Consider the following 27,808-nt stretch of genomic DNA (forward strand, 5'->3'; position numbering starts at 1 on the left):
TTCACTGCAACACTAGAAAGCAAACAAACGAACGATACGCATATTCCCGTAAAAGTAGTTCAAAAACTTTAATGAAATTTTAAATAATTATTAAAAAATGCTTTCAATTACTTACAATAAAATTAAACATTGCTTTCTTTTATTAAATTGAATGTATTGCGGTGCTCTTATACCTCCCGTCAATCTTTGCGCACGAGCTACATTTGCCGTTAATGAAGCTGATAAATTTCCATATTGTTGTTTAAGCTGACTGCTCAGCGATACGCTAGCCATACCAAGCGCAGGTTGGAATATAAAACAGCAGACATCTGCTGCGTACTATACGAACAAAACTGATTTTCAAGTAATTAAAATTATTTTTGTAAACAAAAAAATTTTTTTCATTTATAAACTAACCTTCAGCATTATGTAAAATTAATTATACAACTTTCATAAAACTTTTCTCAAATCGATACTAAATTTTCAGCTACACATCAAGCTATGATGGCTGCATATAATGCAATTTACATCCCAATAATACAAAGCTATTTGAATTTCACATAATAGAATTTATTTCCCAATTATCCAGTAATTCGCCTTTCAAAAAGACGCGATTACAGTTGTGCCAATGTATATTCATAGCTTCAGTTTTGTTCTACGCCAGTGACGTCGTTTAACGTTATAACGAATTCGGTTTCCGGTTCGCAGACGAAACCACTGTGGAACGGGCTTGTTAACGCGCTGAGCTTTGGCCAATTTTCTCTTGATTCGAAAAGTTTTATGTGAAGCCATCTGAAATTAAAATATTACTACAAATTCAAAATGAAGCATGAAATTTTTTACGCGGTACACAGGTAAAAAGATATAAACTGTTCAAATCAAATAGAATAAAAAGCGTAATTGTAATAATTTTAATATTCCTTTAATAGAGGATCGGAGTAAGAAACCCATGGTGGGCGACGTTTAATTCGAGAGACGGTAGCACCGAGATGAGGCCATTGTTGCATAAGTTGATTAACTTGGGAAAATGATAGTCTGTTTGAACCGGGTATTAACAATCCTTCTTTTAACGATTTTTTAAGCTCTTGCGCTGCAGCCCTCTCTTTTTCAAAACACTCATTGAACGCTTTCACCTCTTCTGAACATTCAGAATTGTCAAACTCATTCTTCTTTAAACAAGCGAGCAGCACAGTCATTTCGTAAACACAAATCTTTGCTAAAATAATACATAATCAATTACTAAACAAAGTAATGAACATTAACTTTAGCTTTTTCACGTAAAATATATAGAAATAAAAATTTACATATAAATAAACCAATCAAAGCAACTATAAAAACTTACGATTGACACGGTCGTATTTGGAAGATACACAATTCTTCAATGCTAGAGGCAGTATTTCACGAAATTTCCATTCTTTCGGAAGTATTCTACGACAATTTAGTTTCTTCAACAAAATTGGGGTGTAAATCATAAGTTTTAAGCGAATCTTCTTCGAAGAAGAAGAATCCACGTTGTAAAAAGTTGACTTACAGTAAGCTATATGTACAATAAAGGATAAATATAGCATCGCGTTTTAAATTAAATGATAATTATTAACATCTGAAGTATATAATAATAAATGCCTTGAAAAACAACATTAATTAGATTGCTTTTATATTATGTAAAAATTTTAATAGTATTTTACACTTTTAAATAAATTTTAATAAAATAACAAGTATAAACAATTGTTCCTACTTGAACAGTATTTAAAAATTCAGTCAATCAACATTTCAGAATGTTATTATGCAAAAAATTTATAATTATTTATATATAAAAGGTTTACTGAATTACAGCATTCCCATGTGAATGTATCAACAACCTTATCTATTATTTACACTTGATAATCATCACACTCACCGTAATAAGTTCTTGGTATAATATTTGCCGTTGATTGTTTGTATGACTTTCCTTGCTGATAATGAATAAGTGTATTAGTCAGAAGCTCTTCTGACAGAATATTTTTTGAATAATTATGAATATTCTGCTTAATTCGTTTAATTTTATTAAAATTAATGACTAGTTTTTCATATTGTTTAAATAATCATTTTTGGTTGCATACGAATAATTCGTTGATTTGAATCTCCGCTTGATATTATACATTCCTTTCGAGTTCACTAAAAAGATGAATTTCATTTATTAATAATCGGACAACTACTCAATTACGATGCAACTGCCTCAGTATAAATTTTTTGTGTTCTAAAGTTGTTTGATAGCATCAAATTGCAGCACTTATGGAACTTCAACCATTGCATTACGTTATTCGAACAGCGGATCGAGCAAAAACAGTGGAATTTTACACTAAGACACTTGGAATGAAAGTATGCAATTATATGCAGGTAAATAATAGTCATTTATCTTTTTAATATTTCATTATGCAGATTCTTCGTCACGAAGAGTTTTCTGATCCTTGCAAAGCAATGTGCAACGGGTATTTGTTTTGAAATTTTTTGAAAATTATTTCATTTTTAAAATTTAGACCATTTGATGGAAAGTGGAGCAAGACGATGGTCGGTTATGGACCAGAGGAGACACATTTTGTAATTGAAGTGGTTTACAATTATGGTGTGACCAAGTACGATTTGGGAACTTATTTCGGAGTAAGATTTCTTCTGCCTTCTTTTACTTTATACTTAATTATATACTTTTCTGTAGGCATTCACAATTAAATCACATGACGTTTATGAAAGGGCACGCGATAAATCGAGAGCTGATGGCGAATTCGTTTGCAGAAGGGACTGTAATGGTTATTTATTCTGCATTTTCAATACGCCCAAAGACAGCTACCAAGGTACAGATTTGCAATGCAAATTGCAAAAATTACAAATTTGTAAATTATTTTCAGATCCTATCTGCAAATTGGCATTGAATGTGAAAAATATAAAAAAATCTGTAGGTAAGTTGAAAATGAACATTATAACTTGTAAATTGGTCTTCAATATCTCATGAGAGAATTTCAAAGCTTACTATTCGAAATTTGATGAAGCAACAGTAGAATATGCTTCTCCAACGTCTGCTACATTTCATTTTCCCGACAATGATGTAAGTGTTGTTTGTATTTGGTAATCGAATCATTTTATGTATCAATTTTCAGTTTGACTTGGAACTTGTCGAATTGCGTGATCGGGCATTTTTGAGTGGTAGCGGCTGCGGACGCATAGCATTTGCAGTTCCAACTGATTTGGTTATAAATTCTTTTTCCAGTCTAAGCTATATTTTATTGTATTATAAACATTATAGTTACTACATTATCAAGAAAAGTTTTCTTCAACTGAAGGAAAAATATTGAACAATATCACTTCACTGGAGACGCCAGGCAAAGCGACAGTGGAAGTTCTAATTTTAGCCGATCCTGTAACAACTTTTCTATTTAACTGTCAGGATAGAAATTATCTTATTTATTTTAAAAGGATGGTCACGAAATTTGTATAGTGGGAAGGGAAGGTTTCATGCAACTTTGTGTAATGGATCCGAAAGGTGCTGAACTATTCAACAATGTAAAACACTTACATTTTTATTTTTAACACTTCACACTGTGATGAAATTCACCATTTCAGGCCATTCAGGAAGAACGTGAATTGCGTTTAATTGCAGAGAGTTTTGGCGCCTGATCATTTATCTAATTGATAAATAGTAACACAACTGATGGACCCACAACGAACAAATTTTTTTAGGCTCACTCTGATTGGTGTATTTATTTTATTGGTTCTTTTTGTTTTGAAAATTTGATGAAAACAGTTTAGGTGAATTATGAAAATTTGGAAATAAAATTAATTTGGATACATATATATATATATATTTTAAGAAAATCTGAAACGATTTTACATAAAATACTTTGACCAGCATAGCCAACAGAATTCTAAGCTATATATGCACCCATAAGAAGAAGAAGCACAGCAAAATTCCGTCGCCAATATTACCTTAAAAGAATCAAAAACTGACTGACTACAGTTTCTGATTTGATACCGAATAATATCAATATCATACAGATATGCAATTTTCTATTTAATATTGAACAATATACTAAAACCAGCTTTGTAGAGACTTTTTGTTTACAAATTTGATAAAACAAAAGAATGAAAGTATCATGGTTTTTGGAAATTAATCATCAATGTCTTTGTCACAGCAATCAACTGTACATTAAAAGATGAAATGTATTTGCTTACGATATATTGCTTGAATGGAACAAATGTGTAGAATTCTCCCCCCCCCCCCATCTCAGTCAATCTCTGCTCAGCCTTGGTGTAATTGCTATTGTCTGACTGTTAAAAAGCACTCGAAGTGAAATGTACCATTTCAAAAAAAATAAGGCATACATCCACCGGGGCGTTGAAGAAGCACAACTGAGAGAAGACGGATCCTCTTTAAAAATGACCACCAACTGATACAGGTGATGGATGGACCGAGTTCGTTGTAGAATCATAAAATGTTGGCTTAAAATGAAAATTTGAAATATAATAATAACAAAAAACTGAAAAACAAAAATACGACAAATTCTACTGCTTACTTCGGGTGTTTCATGGATAGGAAAAGTTTGTTTGTTTTCATCCTCATCACTGCTATCTTCTTCACCACTGCTTTCAGCATTTTCATCTAAAATAATCAACAACAATAATAATAATCATAATCACGTTGTTTTCAAAGATATAAATTTCAAACGAACGATCGTAGCCAGGTGAATCAACAACATCTGAACCGGTCATCAACGACAATTTGTTAGCGTCTGTCAACTTTTGGAAACATGTCAAGCAAACACGCAACGGTTTGTTGGACTGATGAGGCAATAAGAAACGTTTGTTGGAACAAGACCCGCAAACAACTAAACCACACTTTCGACAATGATGCTGAAATATTTCAAACAAATGAAAAGTTAATTGAAATTATTAAAATAATAAACCGGAGATACCCTGCGCTGAAAGACGTTAAACTGAACTTTTTCGCAATGCATGCACATAGGCGCTTCGCTGTCCGGAATCCAGACGGCGGCGTGAACTGTAGCTGCAGTTTTCCCACCTAAAAGTCACATCCTTTGTTTAAAATAAATTAAAATAAAATTATATTTTCTTTTCAAAAATCTCATCAATTACTCAGTCTCTAAAAAAACATGCATATAAATAACACAACCTTGCCAATACCGACATTAATCATGAGAAATAGTTTAAAATGCCAACCAATAACAGCGTTTTCTGCAATTAAGCTAACAAAAACACACTAATTATGCAAAACAGTGTAAAGCTAAAATCTCTCCCACACTAGAAACTGGAAATTCGAGAAGTTGATGTCACCAATCCCAACAATCCACCCCAATCAACAATATTTATCACGTGCAAAAGCAGGTTATAAACAGTTCAGTGAAAATGAATAAACTGCCCAAACTTTAACTGTACTAACTTTTGGCAAGCAAGTCCACTACACAACGTTCAATATGAATCATCCATTCACGTTTTTCAGAACTTGTTGCTGCGTAAACGGCAAATGATTTTGTCGGCGTTTTGATAAGCCAACCATTACGCAATTCTACATCAAACGTACAACAAGTATGATGAAAAGTAAACAAACGAACCGAATAACAATATTTTACCTCCTTCATCTTCGAGATTATCAAGTCGCACGCCATCCAAAGGAATGATATGCTGCTTATTGAATTTGCGTTTCGAGATAACAATATTACCATAAACGAGAATATCATTGAACAGAAAGAACTGACGAGTTTTCGGTTTCTTGCGGCAAATTTTTACAAGCACACCTTCGCCAACTAGCACTCGACCGGGTATCGCCAAAGGCTAATATATATACATATATATTGAACAAGGGATGGTCAACAAAGGAGACCTGGTTTTTTTTGCTTTTCCAAACTCACTTGCCCAGAACTGCCAAAACAGTGCTCCACATTCGAAATACGACGGGCGTTAGCTTCACTGTTCACTTGAAAATAAATTATCAAATCATCACTTGTGATAAGAAGCACAGAAATCGCCAAACGTGCTTATGCTACATACAAATATTGATGAGGAAGAAAACAAATTTAACTGTTACAGAATAACGTGCACTGCATAAAAACAATAACTCGTTGCAAACAAACTTTTGCAAAAATAATATGAATAAAACAAAAATAGCTCATAGCTTTTCGTTAAATATGAAAAATTCTTATTACGAATACAAAAAACCCCCATTATACCAATTTTTCAACTTCACCAAATATCTTTGCCTAACTGTAATAATTAGTGATGAAAAAAATGAACAATTCTACTGTTAAGGTGTGCCAGAAATGAAAACTTCTATGTTTGGAAAGAATGCATTGCACAAGTTGTACATCGAATAGCAAAATTATTTACCTAAACGATCTACCATATTAAGGAGCGAAACTTAAAGTTCGCTTGATTAGCAAAAATAAAAGTACTACACGAAATTAAAATGCTAAATGCTTTTCCACTTCAGCGCATGCTTCTTACTGTAAATAATTTACCAAAAAGTAAGAAGTAATAGGCATAATACATTCAAAATTAATTAGATTACATTGAATGAATTAAAAAAAGCATAAAATTAATTTAATCATCATGGATTATAATTAAATTAAAAAAATTTTGAAACTGTATGTGCAATATGGCAGCAATAATCTACAAGTAAATTATTAACAAAAGTTAATGTATATGAGCAATAAATATTTCAAAAAATGAAAAATTTATTTAAAAATTATGTGACATGATAACGAGTGCTAATTTATTTAACTTTTACTTTTATAAACAGCAGATATAATGACGAATACTGTACATATAATTAATTGCTAAAAAATTGAAAAAGAAAATTCAATTTTTAAATAAAAAATAATCTTTAATGATATAGCATCCTAATTATGATGATAAAAGAAACTTAATATCAGATGAACATTATTTGTTGAATAATTTACCGCATTTTTTGAATTGTTCTACTTATTTTCTCCTACTGTACATTCTGCGAAAGTTTACTGTTATGATAGAATGGCTCAAGTTTATGAATTTATGGAAACAGAAATTTCAATTACGAGTACACATCAAAACTGAACTTTGCTCACTACGTTAGTCAATGCTTGTATATTCTAGATAGCTCTTATATTCATATCGAAAATTACGGTGCTATTTTGAATTTTAAGATTGTTTTACCCATGAAAACTACTTTCTTTATGGTAAGAAGCATTTTCTTTTAATATTTCGAATGTATTATTTCTCATATTTTATTTACGACCGAAACTTGATTGCGGTGATTGTAAACTAAAGCAATGAAATGTCGTTTGACGAAAATAAGTTGAAATTGGAAGTTCCATATGAAAAACATTTGAACTGACTATGTAATCATATTATAATGTATACATGGCAACGAAATAACTGACAGTCATTTTGAAAGTACACGTTTAAAACTGTATTTAATTTTAATATCATATTTGAATTTAAAGAGAGTTCGTTACTGATTTAAAGCTTTAATATTCTATACTTTTATTTCTTAAATGACAAAGATAAGTTTTGCCATTTTTATTTCATGCTATTTTTAAATTTAAATTTGAAAATTTTAGTTTTTATATTAACTTTAATAACTTTTCACTTTGAAAATTGTAATAAAAGTATTTTCTTATTTTGTTTCATTACAGTAAAGTGGAAAATGCATTTAATTTAGTGTTTAAAATACGTGACGATTGAAGATATTTAAAATTTAATGTTTATTGTTTACATTTGTATATTACTATCAGTGTATTTTAATGATTTGAGTTTTAAAGCGATTTCCATTAAATTTTGTTATCGTTTTGATTGTTTCAATGCAAATTATTTGTTGAATTCATGCAAAAAGACAGCTTTGCAGATATCAAACAATGAATCCATCTACACCATGTCGTGCGGAAAGCAGTTCTTCAACTTCTACATCAACTTCGTCGAACATGACTTCCGGAAGGGTGCGTTTCTATCAACGTTACAGAGACTTCATTAAACGGGGTCTTAGTCCGTTGGTTGACTCTGATAGTCAACGGCCAGAAATGCTGAATCGTTATCGAGGCAGGCAGCTCATTTCCATTATGGAGAATCAGCCGAATGAATTTCTCCGCGACTCAGAAATCACGCCCAAAAGAGATATTGTCCAAATTAAACAAACTACACAACCTCGTTCGTCGAGAATATTCACTTCGACAATTGGACCATATTATATAAGTACGCCGTTGGCAAAGAATGACAGCAAGAGAGATATTGCTACTAGCACACCACGTTCCAGGCATCGGATTATTAATCCATTTGATGAGAATTTGCTGGAAAGCTTGAGTCAGCCAACTTTTAGTCCAAATGTGTTCAGCAAAATAGTCAGCCCTTCGGAGGTTTAATCATCATTAATTAATTATGGAATTTGCTTGTCTTCAATTTTTGCATTTTTTAGAACGAATCCAGGGCAAGCTTCCGGTGGTCCATTGATCAGTTGGCATCGCTGCAGCCGGCTGAAATTGACGAAGAACAACAGGCTACTTCTTCGGATAAGTAAATTTTTTAATTTCATTTTTGCAATTTCTTGTTGAAAAATTCAATTTCAGAGATTCAGATATGGAATCTAAAATTCAGGCTACAATTGATAATTTTTTTTCACAAGGTCTCATAGCACCTTCGCCGGCGTTGCTTCAAGAAGGCGCTGTTGCACCACTTAATCAACAAAATCAAAGTAGTTCATTGTTATTAAGATCCGGGGTTAGAAGTGTCCCGTGTCAAACGTTGCTAACTTTTCCATCAGGTTTTGATATCAATACATTTTTCGGTATGCAATTAATTAATTAATTAATTAGTTTATTAATTAACTCAAGTTTTACCGTTCAGCTGACAGTGTTTTTTGGTATAATGATAATGAGCAATCGTCAAGGGATAAATCGACTTTCAATGTCAGTTCTCTTAGAAGGCAGCTTTTTCCAAGTCCTCCGGAAAATGTTGAAAATGAAACGCAAATGTAAACTGAACAATGCTTTATCTTGATAGCGTTACCTGAAGCTTTTTTCATTTGATTTTTAGTGAGGCTGTTCAACCTATTTCGCCAAAAGTTGTGGAATTTTTGTATGACAGCCAATTGGATGAAGAACTCGACGCACCAGTATGCAAATTATTATAAATTTTTTTAAAAGTTGTTAATTGTATTTGATGAACTTTGTGCAGTTTGTTTTACCGCCCGATTCAGGTGGTTCGTTCAAGCGTTCTTCTTGGCCTTCTTCAGATAGGACAATTCCGAATGACTTTTCTCCGGTTGTTCCTCGACCAAGTGACGAAGAAAAGGATTCACATTCAAGTGAACAAGAAACCGCACTTCTTACCACTCTGCAAGATGAAAGTGCATTCGGTTTGTCCAGCTTACGTATAAGTATGCTAATTTATTTAACTTGTCGATTGTTACATATATATTGGTTTAAAAATTCAATTCATGCAGAATCGCAACCAAATTTGGAAATGGAACTGAATAGACATCAGTTGAACGATGAATCAATGCACACACAATGCAGCAGCAGAGATTGTAGGGATGATTTCGAATTGCATAATTTGCATCGTCGAAGTAGTACAATGGAGCAAGATGGCCAGAGACTGACTGGCCTATGGGTGGGCAGCTCAGTACCGAAAGTCTACACAAGTCGACCGTTGATCACGAATAACACAACCACCACGAGCACAACAATGGTTACAGATAGCGGCTTTTCGTCAGCCAATTTCACTTCATCATCATCATCATCAGCTAATCATACTTCGGCTCAGTCGAAACCTTTGACTAGCGAGCTTGACGAAATTACCTGGCTTCCAAACTGTGCCTCCACTCCTCATCGTAATACTCAACAATGAAGAGGATCGTTTTTATTTGTTTAAATTTTATTTTGTTTTTGATTTGTTTAAACTATCGAATAACATATTAATAAATTTATATATGACTAAATTACCAAATCATGTTTGTAAATTTTGGGGTATGCAGCGTTTCAGCACGTTATTTATCAAACGATGTACATCGTCGTTGTTGCATTCCACAGTCTAAATATAAATAATAAAACAAACAAATAGAACATCTCGTTTCATATAATTATATTTAAAAACGTTATTATGATTGTTTTTCTCTACAAACCTTTTCATCCAAATCAATAACAGCTACTTTTTCGTCGATTTTCACCTGCAATTTCGAACCACTTGGACATTTCTGTTCAACTAGTGTCTCTTTACCGAACATGTCAAGTAGCATATCGGTTACGCAAACTCTATACTGCTGGTTCAAATCACCATCTATACTTAACACAGGAATATCTGAAAAGAAAACTTTTGTAGTTGTAGAGCATGAAATGATAACAAATGCATTATGCAAAATACCTGCCAATGCAATTTGCCCTGTTTGCGCTTCTAAAACAGCGGTGACAATCGTATCTGCATACATATCGTTTACAGGACTTGAAAACCACTGAAAGAATCTTTTTTACAGAAAATAATAAAATCTAATAAACAATAAACGATACTTCGATTTGAATAACAGGAATTTTGACACGAATAGTGATCACTTTGAACGCTCGTAACAATTTGCCTTCTCCATCTTTATATTCTTCTAGTATTTCCAATTTACCAGCGGTTACTTCATTCAAAAAGTAATTCAACAACGTCAAATGCCCATTAAAAAATACATTTTCAGTTTGTAAAATATTTCCTTTCGATAAATCAGTATAACCTTAAAAATTGAAATAGTAAAAAAGATTTCATATTCAAAGCATATCATACTTGAAACATCGTTCGAGTGCATCAAATGATAGTCGAAATTACGCCTGATCATCACGCCCGATACCACGTCCCCGTGCTCAGCTTTTTTCGTCGCCATTTGACCAACCACCTACAATGAGACCAATATTTTTTTCAGAAAAAAGACAAAATACGATAATGGTTGTAATAATTCAACTTTTGTTGTTTTTTCCCCTCGAAAATGCAACGACACTGGTTCAGTATTTCTGGGACTGAACGACTGCATACAGGTCGGATCATCTTCATATTCACGCATAATGGCCGCTTTCAGACGTATCATCTCTGTCGCCTCTCCATGTACGAAAACTAAATTTGGAGGTTTCAGGCGACGAATAAATTCCGACGTTTGCTTGTAATCAGCATGAGCCGAAAAGCTCACATAAGCCACCTTCAATTCAGTAAAACTTTGGTCGATTTAGATTTATACACAAATATGCACAACTCTACCTGCATCCGGAGGGCTAATTTCGCGCCATTCAATCCGACAATTTCTTTCGGCTCGCTTAAAATGTGCTTGGCAAGCGTACCTTCAACACAATAGCCAGCAATAATGCAACCATTCTTCGTATCTGTACACCACATTTCAAACAATTCACGACTCAATCCACTCTGTATGAAAATAAGATGCTTCGATAAGAAGTTATTTACCGTATTCTATTGAATTCACTTACTTGCAACATGCCCGGACTGGCAAGAACTACGCACGGTCCGATATCTTCAAAAAAATCAATAGACCGTAAGCTGCGTACGTGCTTGAAAAGAAACGGATTTTGCACGGCAATTTGCTTTTGTATATTTTGATTCATGCCACTTATAAATGTCTGATAGACGGCCATGCACTTTTTAGCCAAAGAGCTTGCAAAAAAAATTGGAATATTCTGCAGTTCAGCATGTTTGGTCCAAAATTCATCTGTTCAAATTAAAAACAAAAGAATTTAAAATGTTCACAGTCAGAAACTCATAAAAATTACCCAATATCAATAATAATTCTTGTGCACGACCGAGAGCAAATACTGGAATCAAGCAACGTCCTCCACGTGACACAATAGTATACACCATGGAAGTGAAACGATGCTCACGATCTTCACGATTTTCGTGAATTTGAGTACCGTATGTAGATTCCTAAACAATAAAAAATGTCTATCAATATCAACTAAAAATTCAAAAAAATATATATATAAGCCATACTGCAATCAGAACGTCTGGTCTTATGCTGGGTACTTCAGCAGCGCAAAGATGACGATCTTCTAGTCGAGAATAATCGCCAGTATACAATATCTAAAAATAATTACTAAACATTAAATGCTTTCAGTACTCAAGAAATTTAAATTACCCTAACACCAGCAATTTCAATCATGAACATACAAGCACCAAGAACATGCCCAGCCACGTAACACCAAAATTTAATACCATTCACTTCTTTTTGCTTAAAACAGAGAAAAAATATTTATCCAAAATATTACTTTAAAAGTCAGTGTACCTCGTGAAAGTCTATTAGTTCAATTTTATCCATACTTTTTTCCAATTCGTCTTCGGAATACAACATTTGATCAAGTCCAATGTTACTAAAAGAAGAACATCAGCACATAAGGCAAAGTAATAGGAAATAAACAATTTGTTTAAAGTTAAAATGCTAAAATTAACAATACCAACCTAACTTTGACATAATCGGACAAGATTATCGGGTAAATTGCTTTGGTTGCATGTGTCATAAAACAACGCCCTCGAAATGTTGTTTTCTCCAAAAACCATGGCAGACCACCACAATGATCCAAATGAAAGCTTTAACATTTTCAAATGCATATTATAAGTTATATAATTATAGCTGTATGATTGAAAAAACTTACTGTGTAACAAGCAACAAGTCAACCTTTTCACAGTCGATAGTGTCAACAAATGGTAAAGCATCAACTCCATTTAAGCCAGGATGAATACCACAGTCAAGCTATAAAGATACACGTCAAAGTAAGGATTACATGATATGCAAAAAAATTACCAAAATACTTTTCCCTTTAAACTGAATTAAAATACAAGAACGACCGACTTCTTGACCTGCTCCACTAAAAAGTATTATGTAAATACAGTACTTTGCACTGAAATTCATACAGTGGCTTTATGATTAATTCGTCATCTTCGCCTTCCAAAACTTCAGCCATTTCAATTACTCCTAAACGAAGAAAAAGCCTTACAACGTGAGGAAGACTATGGAAATAATAAAACGCTCACCAATTTGTAAAATTACTAAAAATACTTAATGGGTACAACACTTACTAAAAAATGAGTTCAAAAAGATATGCAAAAAAATCATATCGCGTGACAATAAAATTAAAAAAATTCAAGTTCAATAAAGTGATATATTCAAGCACAGTATCGAAATTGCAATAAACTACTTAAGATAAAGTTTTTATAGTCATAAAATAAACGTGACATTTTGCATTTGCAAATTTTAAGGATATTTCATTTATACATCTTTTTAGGTAAAAGCATTTGTATGTTATTATAATTTATATTGGACGACAGTATCCTTATTTTGTAAATTTTATTTTTTACAAAAATTAATTGTTTAAAAGTAAATTACATCCTTAAAATAATATCAAAAAGTCTGCCTACATTGCAAATTAAGATAGAAAAATACTTCAGACTGTAAAAATCTGGGTCACATTTTGTTTTCATCATTTTCATTTAGTGAAGCTTTAAAACCGTATATTATGTATTTTAAATTAAATATTTTGGAATACCTCAAAATTAAATAATTTATTCTCTTAATTCAATATTATTTTATATATTATCCATCATTTCGTTTATTTTAATAATGTAGTTTTGAAAAAATGTTAAAATGAATTTGTTGTAACTTTTTTTCAATGAAATGCAAGCATAAATGATGAAACGCAATTTTGCTATGAATAATTTTCGTGTCTGTGGAATATGATTTTTTAAAGTGACAGTCTAAAAGTGTCGTCATATTTTTAAATAGTACCTGAATATTATTTTGGAAAGTTTTGTCTCTGTACTGTTGCTGTGGCTAGTATAGTGATATCTCTCATTAACTGCGGAGCTGTTATCTATAATTGAGAATTTGATTGCGACTATCCGGCTGATGGGTCTGACGCTCTCCAGCTTGTTTGGTCGCCTCTTTGGCAAAAAGCAAGTCCGGATTTTGATGGGTAACATTTAGTGTTACGTTTTTCATTGATATATCAAACGTTGCTTTATTTCAGTTGGCTTGGATGCGGCTGGAAAAACCACTATTTTATACAAACTTAAGTTGGGAGAAATTGTCACTACAATTCCAACAATTGGTAATTCAAATTTGAAATTTTGTAATTTTCGACTAATTCGAGGTTATACTGTAACCGGTAAAAGTATCTATTGTAATGGAAAATTTTGGGTAATTTTTTTTATTATATCTGAAACTAATAATTTTGTTAAATTGTATTACAAAATTTCAGCTTTATACAGTATTTTTTACACCTGTTAATTACTTATTATGGCAGAAATTTCACAACGTTATATTTTAATGTTACTAGGTTGTGATGAATATTTTCAGGTTTTAATGTAGAGACGGTTGATTACAAGAATATCAGTTTTACGGTTTGGGATGTAGGCGGTCAAGATAAAATCCGACCCCTGTGGCGTCATTATTTTCAAAATACGCAGGGACTAATTTTTGTTGTTGACAGTAATGATCGTGAACGCATTGAAGAATCGCGGGAAGAATTACAAAAAATGGTATGCTCTTATATAATTAAAAATGCTTAATTATGTTTTTTCACCGTTTGTTATTTTTAAGCTTCAAGAAGATGAATTACGTGACGCTATTTTGCTTGTTTTTGCCAATAAACAAGATTTGCCGAATGCAATGAATCCAGCTGAGCTCACGGACAAATTGGGCCTTCAACAGTTGCGAAATCGCCAGGTGTTTGTTATTCAATTTTTATTTTGATGTAATTTTTTAATGCAGTTATTTTTAGTGGTTTATTCAAGCAACTTGCGCAACTCAAGGTCATGGACTATACGAAGGCTTGGATTGGCTATCTAATCAACTTAGTAAACGTTAAAATTAGCCGTCTCATTTGTTGCAGATTGGTGAATGGTGGAAATACAACACTCTCTTGTTCTCAAGATCTGCTGACAATACGTACTTTTTTTTCTCTGTTTTGCTTTGAACTCCATTAAAATTTTCACCTGATTTATTGATTTGCAAACTGCTGCTACTGTTACTGCATTTGATTAGTGATTTGTTCACTATGTGAATTTTCATACGTACAAAATAGTGAAGCTGAAAATGCATTATACGTTTAATAAATAAACTGAGTACTTAGTTTCACAGAAATACGGAAAAGAGATATGATCTGGCAATGCAAAACAATTTCAAACACTTCTAATTAATGTTTTTGGTAAAATAATGAACAACGCAATAAATTACACTTCTTTTCAACTTTTCTGAGTTGCATCCCTTTCTTCTTTCATCATCGGTGTTTTTGATGCTAACCTTTGTTGCGTGCGAAACGAAATTCCAGCATTCACTTGATTAAGAGGCGCTAACTGCAAAACTTGTAACTCACTACCATTATTGACCGTAACATATTGCGGCTGTGAATTTTGACCATTTGGCCCTGGCATCGACTCGACAAACATTATAGGAACAGGATGACTTGATCCTGGTTGTGTGAGGTAAGCAATCTGTCCTGGAGCAGGTAATGTTGGTGCATTTTCGCCGGAGTCAGGTGATGCTGAAGACAAAATAAATTAACAAAGAAAAGACATTTCAGATGCATATAGTAGAAGAAATGTAGAAAAATCAGTTTCAACAGTTTACAAAATGCAACACATACGCGCACGTATTATGGGCACAGGAACGGTAACTTTTTCCTCTGCATCGCCTGCGCTGGATGACGTACTGTGGTCTGAGGTGGCTTTTTCACTTTTCGGAACTGATCGAAACTTTTCCAAACAAACTGCCATAGTTGGTATATAATCTTCAAAGTCCAATCTTCGCAGTGCCCACATAATGTCATCTCCACTGATCGTTTTTCGCTTTTCAATTACGCATCGTTCAGCCGCTTCGCTTGTAATAAATGTAACAAATTCAGAAACGCATTCCTGACAGCACTCTTTCGCATCTTTAGCAATTTTCCCATTTACCGGTACCCATCGTTTCATTATTCTTGCAACATTTGCTGAAAAGTAACATTTCACAATTAATATGCAAATAAAACAAGAAAAAGCACATTACCAATTGGCAAAAAGCGATCTTGATCACGAATCATATCCTTGAACAACACTTCAATAGATTTGATCAATCAATAGAAGCAAAAAGCTATATGGAAAACTTCACAAATTCAAAACTGGCGGTCCCTTACAACAACAATATCTTTAAAAATACTAAATTATCAAATAAAATAAAGAAAATTTCAAAAGCACAGCCTGCCGGTCAAATATTTGAAAACCAGTGAAAATGCGTTATGACAAGGTCACTCTACAAAAATGAAAAAATAATGAGACGCGTTTATGAATTAATAAGTATAAAAATAAAATTATTTCTCATATGTGAAAATATTTATCGTTTAAAACACATTTTAAATAGTACATTCATTAGAATAAAATACATTAATTTGTTACAGATTTCAAAATGATTTTCAAGTAAAAGAAATTTTTAATTAGAGAACATTAAAATTCTTCATTAATATTCATAAACAGAACTAAAATTTGATGTATAAAATTTTTTAATTGAGAAAAAAATTTTGATTACACAACAATACTTATTATCAAAGTGAATTTTGATTACAAATAATAATTGTAAATTTGAAGTAATATAATAAGTAATAATTTAAATTTTAATAAAATTCAAATTTTTTATTTACATTTTTTTATATTTTGATAAAATATAGTTTAAAATTTTTTTAGGTCATAAAGCTGCACTTGCGTTTCATTTTTATTACGATAGTTCTTTGATGATGAAATTGTTGAATTGTAAGTAGCAGGTGTCCTCGTTTTTTGAATTCTTTGAAAAGTTTATTGATGTGAGATTTGAAATACTGGTCAACTGTAGTGATATATATAAGAAGAATACTCGTCGTATATTAATGTATTAGCGTGGTAAATGTTGCTGTGTTAACAGAGATTAGTTATTGTTGTTCAGTAGTTTTCATTGTTTTTCTTTTCTTGTTAGTTTGTTTTCTTAAAGCAACTTTTTCTGTATTTGATATCTTGTTTTTTTGTTGTATTGTGCGTATAAGAATCTTCGCATTTTCTATTCAGAAATTATTTATTGTTTATTTCAAGGTTGTTTAGAATGTAGTGTTGAGAAAAGTAATAATATTGGTTATAATTGGTTTTTCTTTATTGTTTTCCGTCTGTCCGATGTACTGAATTGTAAAAATTTATGTAAATAAAAGTGTTTGCGCGTTAGTATGCAAATTTTCAGTGTAGTATTGTGTATTCGTGTCATAGAAGGTGAAGTGCGCTTTCGTCGTACTGTATGTATAGTGCGACGTTGTAAATTTTTTTCTTCTCAATAAAAGAAAAGCGAAAATTAAATAAATCGAATAACGTGATATATTTTATTTATTCAAGATTGCCGTCAACATGAAAAACGACCAAGTTCCAATATCGGCTACGCATCATTTTATCAATGAGATACGTATGAAAAAGGTGGTTGGTTCTTATCGAATAGCGCACGCGACCGTCACGTTCGTCAGGCGTTTGATCGCAACCAGGAAGTGGAACAATGTGGACAATTTGATCGCGATGCTGCAAGCCGAATGTCGACTGTTGAGCGAATGTTTGCCGAATCAGTTGATCGTTCCGAATATGATCAAGCGGATTTTGAAGATGATTCGGGACGAAGTGCTGAGACAGCCGAACGCAGTCGAACGTGAACAGCATTTGAACGAGTCGTTGCAAAAATTGTGGACCGGCGATACTGGCGACCAAGAGCTGGCCACGTCGAGAGAATGGAAAACGTCGATTGTGGAAAATGTCGGTGAATTGTTGGCCGAATTGGAAACTTGCGGCGACAATATCGCAGCCCAAGCCGAACAGCACGTTCGAGCCGGCGACACGGTGGTCACTATTGGCTGGTCGAAAACTGTCGAAGCTTTTCTGCGTGCTGCGGCCAGTCGCCAACGTTTCCGTCTGTTAGTGGTCGAATGCGCGCCCAGAAATACTGGTCGCCTATTGGTGGAGGCGTTGAAAAATTGCAAAAATATCCACTGCCGATTGATCGCCGACTCGGCCGCCTTTTCCACGATGCCTCAGGCGAGCAAAGTGATCATCGGTACTGAGCAGGTTTTGGCCAACGGCAGTCTGCGGGCCATTGCCGGCACGTACAGTTTGTGCTTGAGTGCGCACCATTTTCGCGTGCCGGTGATCGTCTGTTCGCCGTTTTACAAATTGACCCCGTTGTTTTTGTCCGAAGACGACCAGGAACGTTTCAACGAACTTCGATCACCGATGGAACTGGTCCCGTTTTCCAACGCGATCACCATTGGTCGATTGCAAATTTACAATCCCGCCTACGATCTCGTCCCGCCCGATTTGATCACCCTGCTCATCACTAACGTCTCCGGTAACGCGCCTTCCTACATTTACCGGTTGATCAACGAACTTTACCACGCCAAAGACACTTCATTCGCCGCTGCTGGATTGTCCTAACCTTTTTTTATCAAATTATTTTTTTTCTATAGGCATCGTCAGCGATCATTTTTTCTTATTTTATTAAATCAACAAACGGAGCAAGCAGCAAGTTGCAACAAGAATACGTTTAATATAATATTATAGTACATGTTTTTCTTTTTCCTCATTTCGAAAATGAAACAACTTGTTCGAACCGATCGGCCAAATGTTGCCTTTGAGCGACAGGATTCAAACGTAAATCGTTAAGTATCTGAAATGAAAATATAATATTTTATTACTTTTTTTTCTTTAGTGTTCTGTTGTTTTGTTTATTTACCTGATCTTGATATCTCAATGAATAGAGGAACAATTCTCTCAAAGCACCGTTCGTATTCCACTGTTGACTGTACAACGATGACAACGGTGCCATCAACGAATTCAACTCTTGATCAGTTACAGTAGGCAAGTGGCGGATGTCGTTGTAAAATCTGCCGAACGCGGCTCTGTAACGTGGCAAATCGCGCGCGAACAGCAATTTGTTCGACGGCGAATCTTTGCCCAGTTGGGGTTCACTTGACGAACAAGCATCCATGAACATTTGGGCAATAACTGACAAGCAAGAATCGACAGTGATCGTTTTTTCGACGTCGAAAATGAAATCTGGATTTTTGATTATATTCACCCAAAAACGCAACGGTAAACTGTTGTTTTTCCAAGCTTGAGCTACCGATCCGGGATCGGCTACTGGTAATCTGGCCGCTTCTTCTTCGAGCAAATCGAACAGATATTTGATCGGCGCGGGAAACGTGCTCTGTTCTACTGCCAACGTCGACGTGATGAAATCGTCGACAAACTGTTGTACAGTACCTTTGGTGCTCAACAACCGGGTCAAGTAAATTTCCGTTATTCTACTCGGCGTTCCACCGTTTCGTCTATTACTAGTTCCATCCGGTCGAATCAAATGCCAACATCTCAAATCGACATTTTCACGATTCTCCATCATCATCACTTGTTGTTGCTGTTGCTGTTGTTCCTGCTTGTTGTTTTGTTGTTGGTGTTTGGATGTGCAATTGGAACTGGACGAAATCAGACAAGCCGACGAATCTATTGATGCGTACGTGTGCGTGGAAAAATCTGTATAGCCAGAATAGGAACTAGACCGGAGAACAACGACAATTACAGCTTGATTTGGAAGTCTGTAATCGCGTACAGTATTCAAACGAATCCAACCGTCTGATCGACGAGTTTGCAGATGCGGATGTTCCCGTAACAAAACGACACCGATATGACCATGCCATTCTATATATATATATATGTATACAAATATTACATAATAACAACCAATACTGAATCAAGATGGACAACACAACACATACCAAGATCAATATCATGAACAGTTGGACGACTGCTGAAGGCAGTATTTTTATAAAGACAATCGAGAATTTTCGATTTCAGTTGCCTTATTGAATCGCAACTTAGAACACGACAAATAACTGTTTCAGTTGGTGTTGCATTGTCGCCAAGTTTTGGTGGAATGATTTTGAAATACTAAAAAAAGAAACAAAATGGAAATTAATTTATACCATCGAAGGAAACGCGGTTGGTTCTGCATTTTTCATACCAAAGTTTCATAATCAATCTGCTCTTTCAACAGGCGATCTTCAGAAAGGCTATATCTGGCGTCGAAAGTGACCGCATCAACTGGACCTTTCTCCGTTTGATGTTTCAAAGCTTTGAAAAGGAGAAACAACGACGAACCACTCGGACCTTGCAAATATTCGTACAGACAAAGTGCGATCCAATTTGCTAGCATCTTTTCAACCACCGATTCTGTACGTCGAAGCATCACTTGTGGATGCTTTTCAAGACCGGCTCTGGCGATCAATTGACGCAACAAAGCGATCACAACTTCAGTCAAATATTGCATATTGTTCATCAGTGCTGCTGTCAACAACGAACCAACGTACACTTTGTCCGGTGCAGCGAATGACGACTGTCCTTCGAGAGTTCTCACCCAAGAAACGACAAACTGACGATTCATCAGCAGTTGTTCGAAATGAATCAAAGCATTTTGCACAGTTGCGCTATTTCTGAAATGTTTTTGGTAAGTGATATTTATTTACATGTTCTTTTTTTTACTTATTGCAGTTTTTTTTTCTATTTCGTAAGACAAACAACAAATCATGTTTGAGAATAGAATAATATTATTATTATTATACTTACTCAATTTTACTGAATCGTTTCACCGTGGACATTTGAAGTACAGATCGATGTTCTTCTTTAAATAATACTCTGTTGATGAAATCAATTCGACTACGATACGGTATGCCCAGAGCTACCAGATCACTGGTCAAATCCGACATGTCAGTTTGCAATTCAGCGAATGCTTCTTTGCATTCTTGACGTACATTGGATTCCAGGTTGTCCATTTGCAGTTGAATTCGACGATATTCTTTTTCTGCCAATGTGCTTTTATTGCGCCACCAAATGGCGGCGCCGACAATGACTAGAAACGCCAACGAACAACAACCACCAACAAGACCCCCTAGTAAAGCCATGTTTGTCTGACCAGCAGCAGCGAGAGGTTGATCGTCTTCCAAAATTAATTTTCCCAATTCAAATTGCAAATTGCCCACTCGTATGGAAACTGGACCTGATTCTGACGAAGAAAGCAGGCAAATCAACTGCGTGGAAGCTAGCAAAGTGACATTGCAACGATGATCACCGACCAGTACTGTAACATCGTATATGGAGCTGGCTGAATTTAAATTTGAACCCTGCAAGGAAAAAAAACGGAACAAAAATTTTAATTATAAAATGAATAGAATAACAAAAATCTTTCTTAAACAGATCATACCTCGATCACTAGTGGACCACTACCACGGTGAACTTTTACTCCACCCGGAAAAGCATAGTAGATTGGATCCGAGAAGATGGTGAATCCGAATTCGGATCCAAGATGTCGTACCGTTTCAACGTTATCCATTAAAAATCCAACATCATATCGTCGACTGTTGCTAATACTACCAATGGTGGATGTTTTCCATTCGTCAGAGGCACGTTTCAATCGATCCGACCCGGGTATCAATGCTGGACTTGGACAAAGCATCGTTGTTGAATTGAGCACTTGACAAATCGAAGCTTCACTTTGTATCAGACCGTTTCGATTGATCAAATACATCAGAGGCTTTTGAACGGAATTCAGCTGCTGACCGTGAATCAGTAATCTTCTGCCACCGCTTCTGAATCCATCTTTTGGACTGATTGAAAAAATCACCGGATCAGCAGCATAAAAGAACGGTCCAGCTAGAGTTCTACTGGCACGGTCGAGTTGTACCAGAATACGTTCGGCGGTGATGTTGGGTGCTGGTGCGGCCGACGTGATACACACCAAATTTCGACTGGTTGATTTGTCCCTAAAAGAACAATTAATTAATTAATTAATTTTACTGAAAATGAGAAACAAATGTGGAAAATGAAATTTCACCTTCTCACGTGGCATGGCATGGCACCGATGTGCACATCAACTACTGACGCTTCGAGGAGATGTTCACCGGTGATCACGAACTCTGTGCCACCAGACTGTGGGCCGGTGGTTGGATGATAGCCAGTGACTTTTGGATCAGTGAAAGTGAAGTGAAGTTGTGAACGACCGCGTCGGCCCATCTCCATGTCTACAACTACCGGTCCGGAGAGCGAATCTCTGGGACTGGCGTCGGTGACACAGACAATTTTTTCCGACGTGTGATATTCGGTAACTCGGCAAGGTACTCCGGCCACGGATACCCGCTGATCAACATCCGATTGACGCAAACCCAAGTCGTGGCCAATAATTTCCACGTGCGTTCCACCTTCGATTGGACCTACAGTCGGGAAGATGTCTTCGATCACTGGTGCCGGGCAGACGGCTAAACTCTGCGGGTAAGGAATTGCCGTTTGGCCGCTGCAACTTTTCCTTAGCCTACAGCCTCCGTCGCACCAGGCGCACTCATATCGACGGTCTAAATCCAAACAACGCGAACAGTCCGAAGCCATCAGTTCGCACTTGTAAAGCACCGCTTTGAGTTTGTCGATTTTTGTCCCTTTTCCCGTCTGCAAATGCAATTCGGCGGCAACGGACGGCAGGCGAGCATCGTACGAATAGGCGTACTCTTCGCATAGAAGGGTTTTTCCATTTTCAGACAAGCTGCCACGGACTCGTACGGCTCGGCCTTCGACTTCAGTTACGCAGACGACCATATCATCATTGCCTAAACTCAGCTTGTCCACGTTGACTACTGGAACCGAAACTGCAGTTGGATAATTTTCCGGAAGCAGCACTTCGAACGGAGTTTCCACATTCACATGCGGGCATGTGTTGCTTAATAATGCCGTATTTTCAGCAGTCTGAAAAATATTTGCTTGTAATGAAAAAAGACAACAAACGAACGAACGAAAAGATCTATGTGTAACATTAAACAACAACAACAACAACCAACAAACAAACACTAACATCATCATTATTGTCATGCAACTGTTTTGGTACAAGCCACAGCTGATCGTTGTGTGAGATGCGAACCTGATTGGAACAAGTGCCTGAATCACGTACACATAGACTATCTTCCAGGCACCAATCACAATGCCAGCGGCTTTGCACACAGGCAGTGCAACTAAAATGATAAAGAAGAAAGGAAAAATTAATAATAAAAATAAAATCAATGGTAACTGTCGTATTACAGTTTATGGAATGAGCAGTCGTAAAAAGTGAATGTAGTTTGCAAAATTGCTCGCTGTGATCTGCTCGACCAAACTTTCAAAGGCACTGTAACGAAATCTATAATAATAGGAATATTGGATAAATATTTTGAAGAAAAATGAATAAATAAATATATATATGTAAATTGATCAACTAATTCTATAACCTCTGTTTATAGTGATTCGAGGTCGTTGTTCAGGTTTTGGAAGCTGGCAAAGCAACTTGTTCGGAGGTAAAAACTCAGCAGCCACGTGGGCATGCAAAAAGACACACTGATATTGGTCACCAAAAGCGGGTGGAGGTATAAAATTCAAGGTAAGGTGCACTTGCTACAACGATTGAGTAATAAATATAATTTTACAAGAGTATAATTGAAGAAAACAATTATTTCTATTTCAAATTTAAATACTTTAACGGTTGAAGAAGTATCATGCAAAGAAACATTTGCAGGTTCAACCGATTCAACACGCGGGCACTGATTTGACTCGAGTCCTGCACTTATCAAAAAGCCATGCTGCTGTTTGTCACCAACGAAAGTACATTCTTCTTTCAACACGCATCTGCAATTAAGAGAAACAACGTTCATGGCAAAGTTTAAACTTTTTGAAGACCCAAGAAATTTACTTATTTTCCAAAGTACACCAGCCACAGTAAGGATCGCCCGAAGCAACACAGCTCGAACAATTCGAATAGGAAGAACAAGATTGCAGACGTACTTTAAGCACCTGAAATGTGGAACATGAAACACATGTCATGAATCATCAGGTATTTATTGTACTTTATAAAAATATGCTAAATTGATAACCAACTTATTATTTGTAAAATATACATTGAAGAAATAATTTTCAAAAGAACAGAATTAATTAATCGAGTTGAAATGAAATTTTTCATTCAATTTGTTAAGCGAAAGAAAAAATGTCTTTTTTTAGACAACTGGATCACTTCATTTACTACGAATGGTTGACAATGAATGATAAAAATGTCAAAAGCACTCTCGTGAAAATCACAGATGATGATATTTGCTCAATATATGAGAAAGTGGTTGTTGCAAAGTAGTCACCGTCGTTGGCTCTATATTGAAATTTCAAGTCCTGCTCCAGGCCAGCAATTAGTAAATGTAAGTAGGAATTATATTTTCATTTTATTTCTTCTTTTCTTAATTTAAAATTGAAAACTGGCAAGTTTTCAATTTTACACGGTCGCGTGAGTTCGATTTTTCTCCATTTGAAATTGTTTTTCATCTCTTTTCACTATTATGGTTATCAGTATTATTATTATTATTATTACATACAATTGGGAGAAAATTTAGGTTCAAGCGATGAAAAATAGGCAGAATAGGGGAAAAACGAATATTTTCCAAATTTGTATCTCCAATCTGATAGGAAAGATGCTTTTCTCTTCAAGCTCGGCGCAGTTGCACGACCAAATAATACAGCGAAACGGAAATAATGTAATTACGCGGCAGCATTCTTAAAATAATTTTCCCGCAAATCCAATTTATAAATGCGCATTGCAAATATGCCGGGAACAATTTGCTCGCAAAAACAAGATAAATTCAATCGATAATCTGCTGTGCATTTGACAGGAAAGATTTTTCTCATCTTGATTTCACTGTTGTTTATATAGGATATGTTTGATTGGGTATTTTAAAAAGAGCAAAATTTATTATTCAACTTATTTTTCCTTGAGATTGATTATCCTTAAGAAATTTTCATAACCAATATATTTATTTATACAAAGTGTGTATGTGCTTGCTGGTGTGTCTCTGCATGTGTGTGCGTGTGTGTTATGTGGGTTGAAGTTTTCTGTCTGCTCTGATATTTTACGAGAAAACTATGGAAATTCTTACTTTGCTACTTTCTGTGGTCAAAGAAAAATAACATAAACTTGACTTACCTCATCGTTGGTAAGAACGTAGACGTGTTGTCTAGAGGTGTCGAATTGCATGTCGGTCAACAGACCCGAATGACCACCGTCACTGGAGACGAGTAGCTCATCGTATTCATATGCTCTGCGTGTCGACTCCAACACCAGCTGCAATAGCAAAAAATAATTACAACTTTGTCAAGGAAGAAAAAAGTTGCATTTTTTCTACGCTTGAAAAAGAGTTATCTGAAAAGCAATTTGCTCAAGTTTAACAATTAATTAATATTGGGTGTTGTAAATGTGCTGTTAATGCGGATGCTTTGCATCATCAATTCCATCTGGATCTAGAGTTATATACATTGAAACCATAACAACTAGCTTGCTAATTTCGACTTGTTCTGTTTTGTTCTCTCTACGGACGGAAAAGATGATGATGATGATAGTCGCGCTTAGAATCGATGCCATCATCCACCAAAGGCCAATTTCCATTGTAAATGCAATCGAGCGGAAAATCATCCTCGGACTGCTGCTTCGATGCACCTGGCATCTTGATGGCGCTTTTGTAAATATTTTCTTACTAATTCTAACAACCAATACTGACGTTGTCATTGTTGCTCGTATTGTAATTAGATCGTTTTTCACTAACGAAACGAACATTAATCGGCCCGCATGCTCGCTCGATAGCTTTGCGCTTGCCCAGTGTTCTTTCCTTTCTTCTTCTTATTCTTCTTCACCGTCCACTAACGAACCCCTTTGTCATACAATGACACTGTTTGAACGGCAGCAATGAACGGCACGGCGCCATTACCGACATGCTCATAAATCATAGTGGCACCGTTTGGACATTGGCCGCGACCCACGACCCTTCATTTTTCACTCATTTTATCATTTAAAGCATGAACGACAGACGCGATTGCTAATTTTTCATCCTGACATGACCTCTCACATCAAGTGTTGAACAGCATCAACAAAAACTACAGGAGGAAATGAAAACAAAAGAAAAAAAGCTTGCTTTTGATGAAAATTACTTTTTTCAATTTTCCCTTCGATGTGCCGACAAAGAACACTGTACGTGCTTGATCGAGCACATCGACTGCAATAGATGTCAACCTGGCGTCGTCGTAAACTATCGCTGCTATGCTTGTTGCGGGAATTGAGCCACCAACACGTATATGTTGGCACTGATCCTGATGAGCTTGTGTTGATGCTGCTAAGCCGGATACCTTCAACGAATAATAGAAGAAATATATGATGAAAATTTAAAAAGAAAAACAATAATAATAATAATGGTGTAGAAAATGAAAGGAATATTGTATACATTATGACAACGTTGATTGAGACCAAATTGAGGTAAATTCCAAGTGCCAATTCCACTGTTGCAACGCTGGATATTGTACCAAAAGGCAGCTCTTATATCTTTCATTGGAAAAACACAAATGGCAGACTTGAGTGAACGATGTCCAGGGGCAGGATCGGGTGTTGAATCTTTTGTAAAAACGCCGACGAAAAAATGGCGATCGGTTGTTTTAGCGGCAGCGATCACTTCGTTGCCGAGTTCACCGACGTGAAAAGCTTGCAGCACATTGTAATTGGCGTTGTCTGGACCCAAGCATTCGAGCGGCACTTCGGCGTAAGATTGAAATCGACGATCATTGGTACAAACTCGTAACAGTTTGGTTAAAAACGGTGCTCCAGTGTCAACAGATTTCGGCTGCACGGCTACCCAATAGGCGAAACCGTCGGCCGTAAACCCGCCTCTGTAGTGAACATGGAAATCTGACCTGTGATCACTTTGGATAATCATGGCCGACTGGCCGGATATGTCGCCCGGATCCAAAAGATGCATCAGACGATCCGCGTTCAATGAACGACTGCTTACTGCCGGAAATCGATCCCTGTATGAATCGAAAGTAAACGTGGCGCCAACGTAGAGTACCGGCTCGTTGGCACTGGGTCCGGGTCCGACGAAAGCAACGGTCGAAGCGTCGGGCGAGTTTGCAGCCACCGGTGTCGAATGCGCATCATAAGCTTGGACTATTTTGCTAACGTCGTCCAGACGATGCGCTGAGCAGATACCTTGGAACAGCGTTCCACAGGCGATCAGTACCTTGTGTTCAGGGTGCACAACTAACAGCTGATTGTAATTGTCAGTTGGTGCTCGGGCGGTCGGCGCCGTACCTGGGGTCCATATACAATCACCGTTGTAATTGCAGTGGGGACTGTCTAAATCAGGTCCAGTGCGTACGCGGTGAAGTGAACGCAATTCAGGGTCCAACTGATGTAAGAAATTTTTCGCACCAATATACACTCGACCAGTTTGAGGGTCTACGGTCAAGTGTCTGAACAGTGACAAGCTTTCAGCTGAATCCCTGAATCGAGCTACCACTTTGGCAGTTGTTACGTCAACTGGCAACAACAATAATAATAATAACCAACTTGTAATCATAATCATCAATACCATTGTGGAGATTTTTTCTTCTTTTTGCCACTTCTCTCTATCTTTCCTCTTCAGAACATTAAACAACAACAACAACAATTTTACACTTCAACCGTTAGCACTTCTTTTCTTCGACAAGTTAGTTGGAACACATCTGAAATTTAGAAAAAAAATAATTGTTTTTGAAAAATATCAATTAGTATATATGTATGATGGTTTGAAAACGGATCGTTGTCACGCGCGTGTGGATCGTTGCAATGCAATAGCGATCGATCCAATAGCTCGTAATTGTAAAAAGGCAACAGATTAAGCGTTCGTCGGCAACAATTATTCATCGTCAGTAGAGGGAAATTGATTGCAATATAATGACAAATAATAATAAT

General features: G+C 35.7%; 9 protein-coding genes across 9 annotated transcripts; 4 read left to right on the forward strand and 5 right to left on the reverse strand.

Annotated features, from left to right (window-relative positions):
- Positions 1–615: 615 nt before the first annotated feature.
- Tsp_06069 (conserved domain protein) lies at positions 616–1,451 on the reverse strand. The gene is made up of 3 exons (XM_003380305.1): positions 1,322–1,451; positions 927–1,195; positions 616–771 (listed from the first exon to the last, which is right to left on the reverse strand). Exons 1-3 carry the CDS (start codon positions 1,449–1,451, stop codon positions 616–618), a joined length of 555 nt encoding a protein of 184 aa, XP_003380353.1.
- Positions 1,452–2,250: 799 nt separating this feature from the next.
- Positions 2,251–3,627, forward strand: Tsp_06068 (putative protein tag-73). The gene is made up of 10 exons (XM_003380306.1): positions 2,251–2,355; positions 2,398–2,447; positions 2,496–2,616; positions 2,672–2,762; positions 2,862–2,912; positions 2,979–3,058; positions 3,111–3,200; positions 3,257–3,370; positions 3,427–3,513; positions 3,574–3,627. Exons 1-10 carry the CDS (start codon positions 2,251–2,253, stop codon positions 3,625–3,627), a joined length of 843 nt encoding a protein of 280 aa, XP_003380354.1.
- Positions 3,628–4,380: 753 nt separating this feature from the next.
- On the reverse strand, positions 4,381–7,316 carry Tsp_06067 (pleckstrin domain-containing family F member 2). Its single transcript, XM_003380307.1, has 12 exons — positions 7,235–7,316; positions 6,352–6,381; positions 6,184–6,228; positions 5,877–5,941; positions 5,598–5,799; positions 5,408–5,533; positions 5,141–5,202; positions 5,104–5,110; positions 4,914–5,029; positions 4,680–4,860; positions 4,524–4,609; positions 4,381–4,449 (listed from the first exon to the last, which is right to left on the reverse strand). The coding sequence occupies exons 1-12, from the start codon at positions 7,314–7,316 to the stop codon at positions 4,381–4,383; spliced, it is 1,071 nt and encodes a 356-aa protein (XP_003380355.1).
- Positions 7,317–7,856: 540 nt separating this feature from the next.
- Positions 7,857–9,840, forward strand: Tsp_06066 (protein aurora borealis). The gene is made up of 7 exons (XM_003380308.1): positions 7,857–8,351; positions 8,411–8,508; positions 8,562–8,712; positions 8,826–8,965; positions 9,028–9,106; positions 9,169–9,349; positions 9,437–9,840. Exons 1-7 carry the CDS (start codon positions 7,857–7,859, stop codon positions 9,838–9,840), a joined length of 1,548 nt encoding a protein of 515 aa, XP_003380356.1.
- A 99-nt stretch (positions 9,841–9,939) lies between these two features.
- Tsp_06065 (cleavage and polyadenylation specificity factor subunit 3) lies at positions 9,940–12,926 on the reverse strand. Its single transcript, XM_003380309.1, has 16 exons — positions 12,853–12,926; positions 12,767–12,830; positions 12,618–12,715; positions 12,424–12,552; positions 12,251–12,335; positions 12,104–12,196; positions 11,959–12,048; positions 11,742–11,892; positions 11,442–11,680; positions 11,218–11,379; positions 10,928–11,158; positions 10,753–10,861; positions 10,512–10,702; positions 10,354–10,441; positions 10,115–10,290; positions 9,940–10,023 (listed from the first exon to the last, which is right to left on the reverse strand). Exons 1-16 carry the CDS (start codon positions 12,924–12,926, stop codon positions 9,940–9,942), a joined length of 2,064 nt encoding a protein of 687 aa, XP_003380357.1.
- A 941-nt stretch (positions 12,927–13,867) lies between these two features.
- Positions 13,868–14,828, forward strand: Tsp_06064 (ADP-ribosylation factor 4). The gene is made up of 5 exons (XM_003380310.1): positions 13,868–13,934; positions 13,989–14,069; positions 14,318–14,499; positions 14,561–14,686; positions 14,742–14,828. Exons 1-5 carry the CDS (start codon positions 13,868–13,870, stop codon positions 14,826–14,828), a joined length of 543 nt encoding a protein of 180 aa, XP_003380358.1.
- A 159-nt stretch (positions 14,829–14,987) lies between these two features.
- On the reverse strand, positions 14,988–16,040 carry Tsp_06063 (nuclear transcription factor Y subunit B). Its single transcript, XM_003380311.1, has 4 exons — positions 16,007–16,040; positions 15,606–15,950; positions 15,210–15,503; positions 14,988–15,049 (listed from the first exon to the last, which is right to left on the reverse strand). The coding sequence occupies exons 1-4, from the start codon at positions 16,038–16,040 to the stop codon at positions 14,988–14,990; spliced, it is 735 nt and encodes a 244-aa protein (XP_003380359.1).
- Positions 16,041–16,402: 362 nt separating this feature from the next.
- On the forward strand, positions 16,403–18,426 carry Tsp_06062 (translation initiation factor eIF-2B subunit beta). Its single transcript, XM_003380312.1, has 3 exons — positions 16,403–16,413; positions 17,198–17,249; positions 17,347–18,426. Exons 1-3 carry the CDS (start codon positions 16,403–16,405, stop codon positions 18,424–18,426), a joined length of 1,143 nt encoding a protein of 380 aa, XP_003380360.1.
- Positions 18,427–18,571: 145 nt separating this feature from the next.
- Positions 18,572–27,449, reverse strand: Tsp_06061 (putative IPT/TIG domain protein). Its single transcript, XM_003380313.1, has 13 exons — positions 26,307–27,449; positions 26,017–26,211; positions 25,019–25,156; positions 23,747–23,847; positions 23,532–23,682; positions 21,875–22,773; positions 21,245–21,803; positions 20,611–21,164; positions 20,009–20,477; positions 19,764–19,935; positions 19,506–19,686; positions 18,725–19,358; positions 18,572–18,658 (listed from the first exon to the last, which is right to left on the reverse strand). Exons 1-13 carry the CDS (start codon positions 27,447–27,449, stop codon positions 18,572–18,574), a joined length of 5,283 nt encoding a protein of 1,760 aa, XP_003380361.1.
- Between the last annotated feature and the right edge of the window lie 359 nt (positions 27,450–27,808).

Source organism: Trichinella spiralis (genome assembly GCF_000181795.1).
Source record: "Trichinella spiralis strain ISS 195 chromosome Unknown Scfld2, whole genome shotgun sequence".
NCBI classification, from domain to species: domain Eukaryota; kingdom Metazoa; phylum Nematoda; class Enoplea; order Trichinellida; family Trichinellidae; genus Trichinella; species Trichinella spiralis.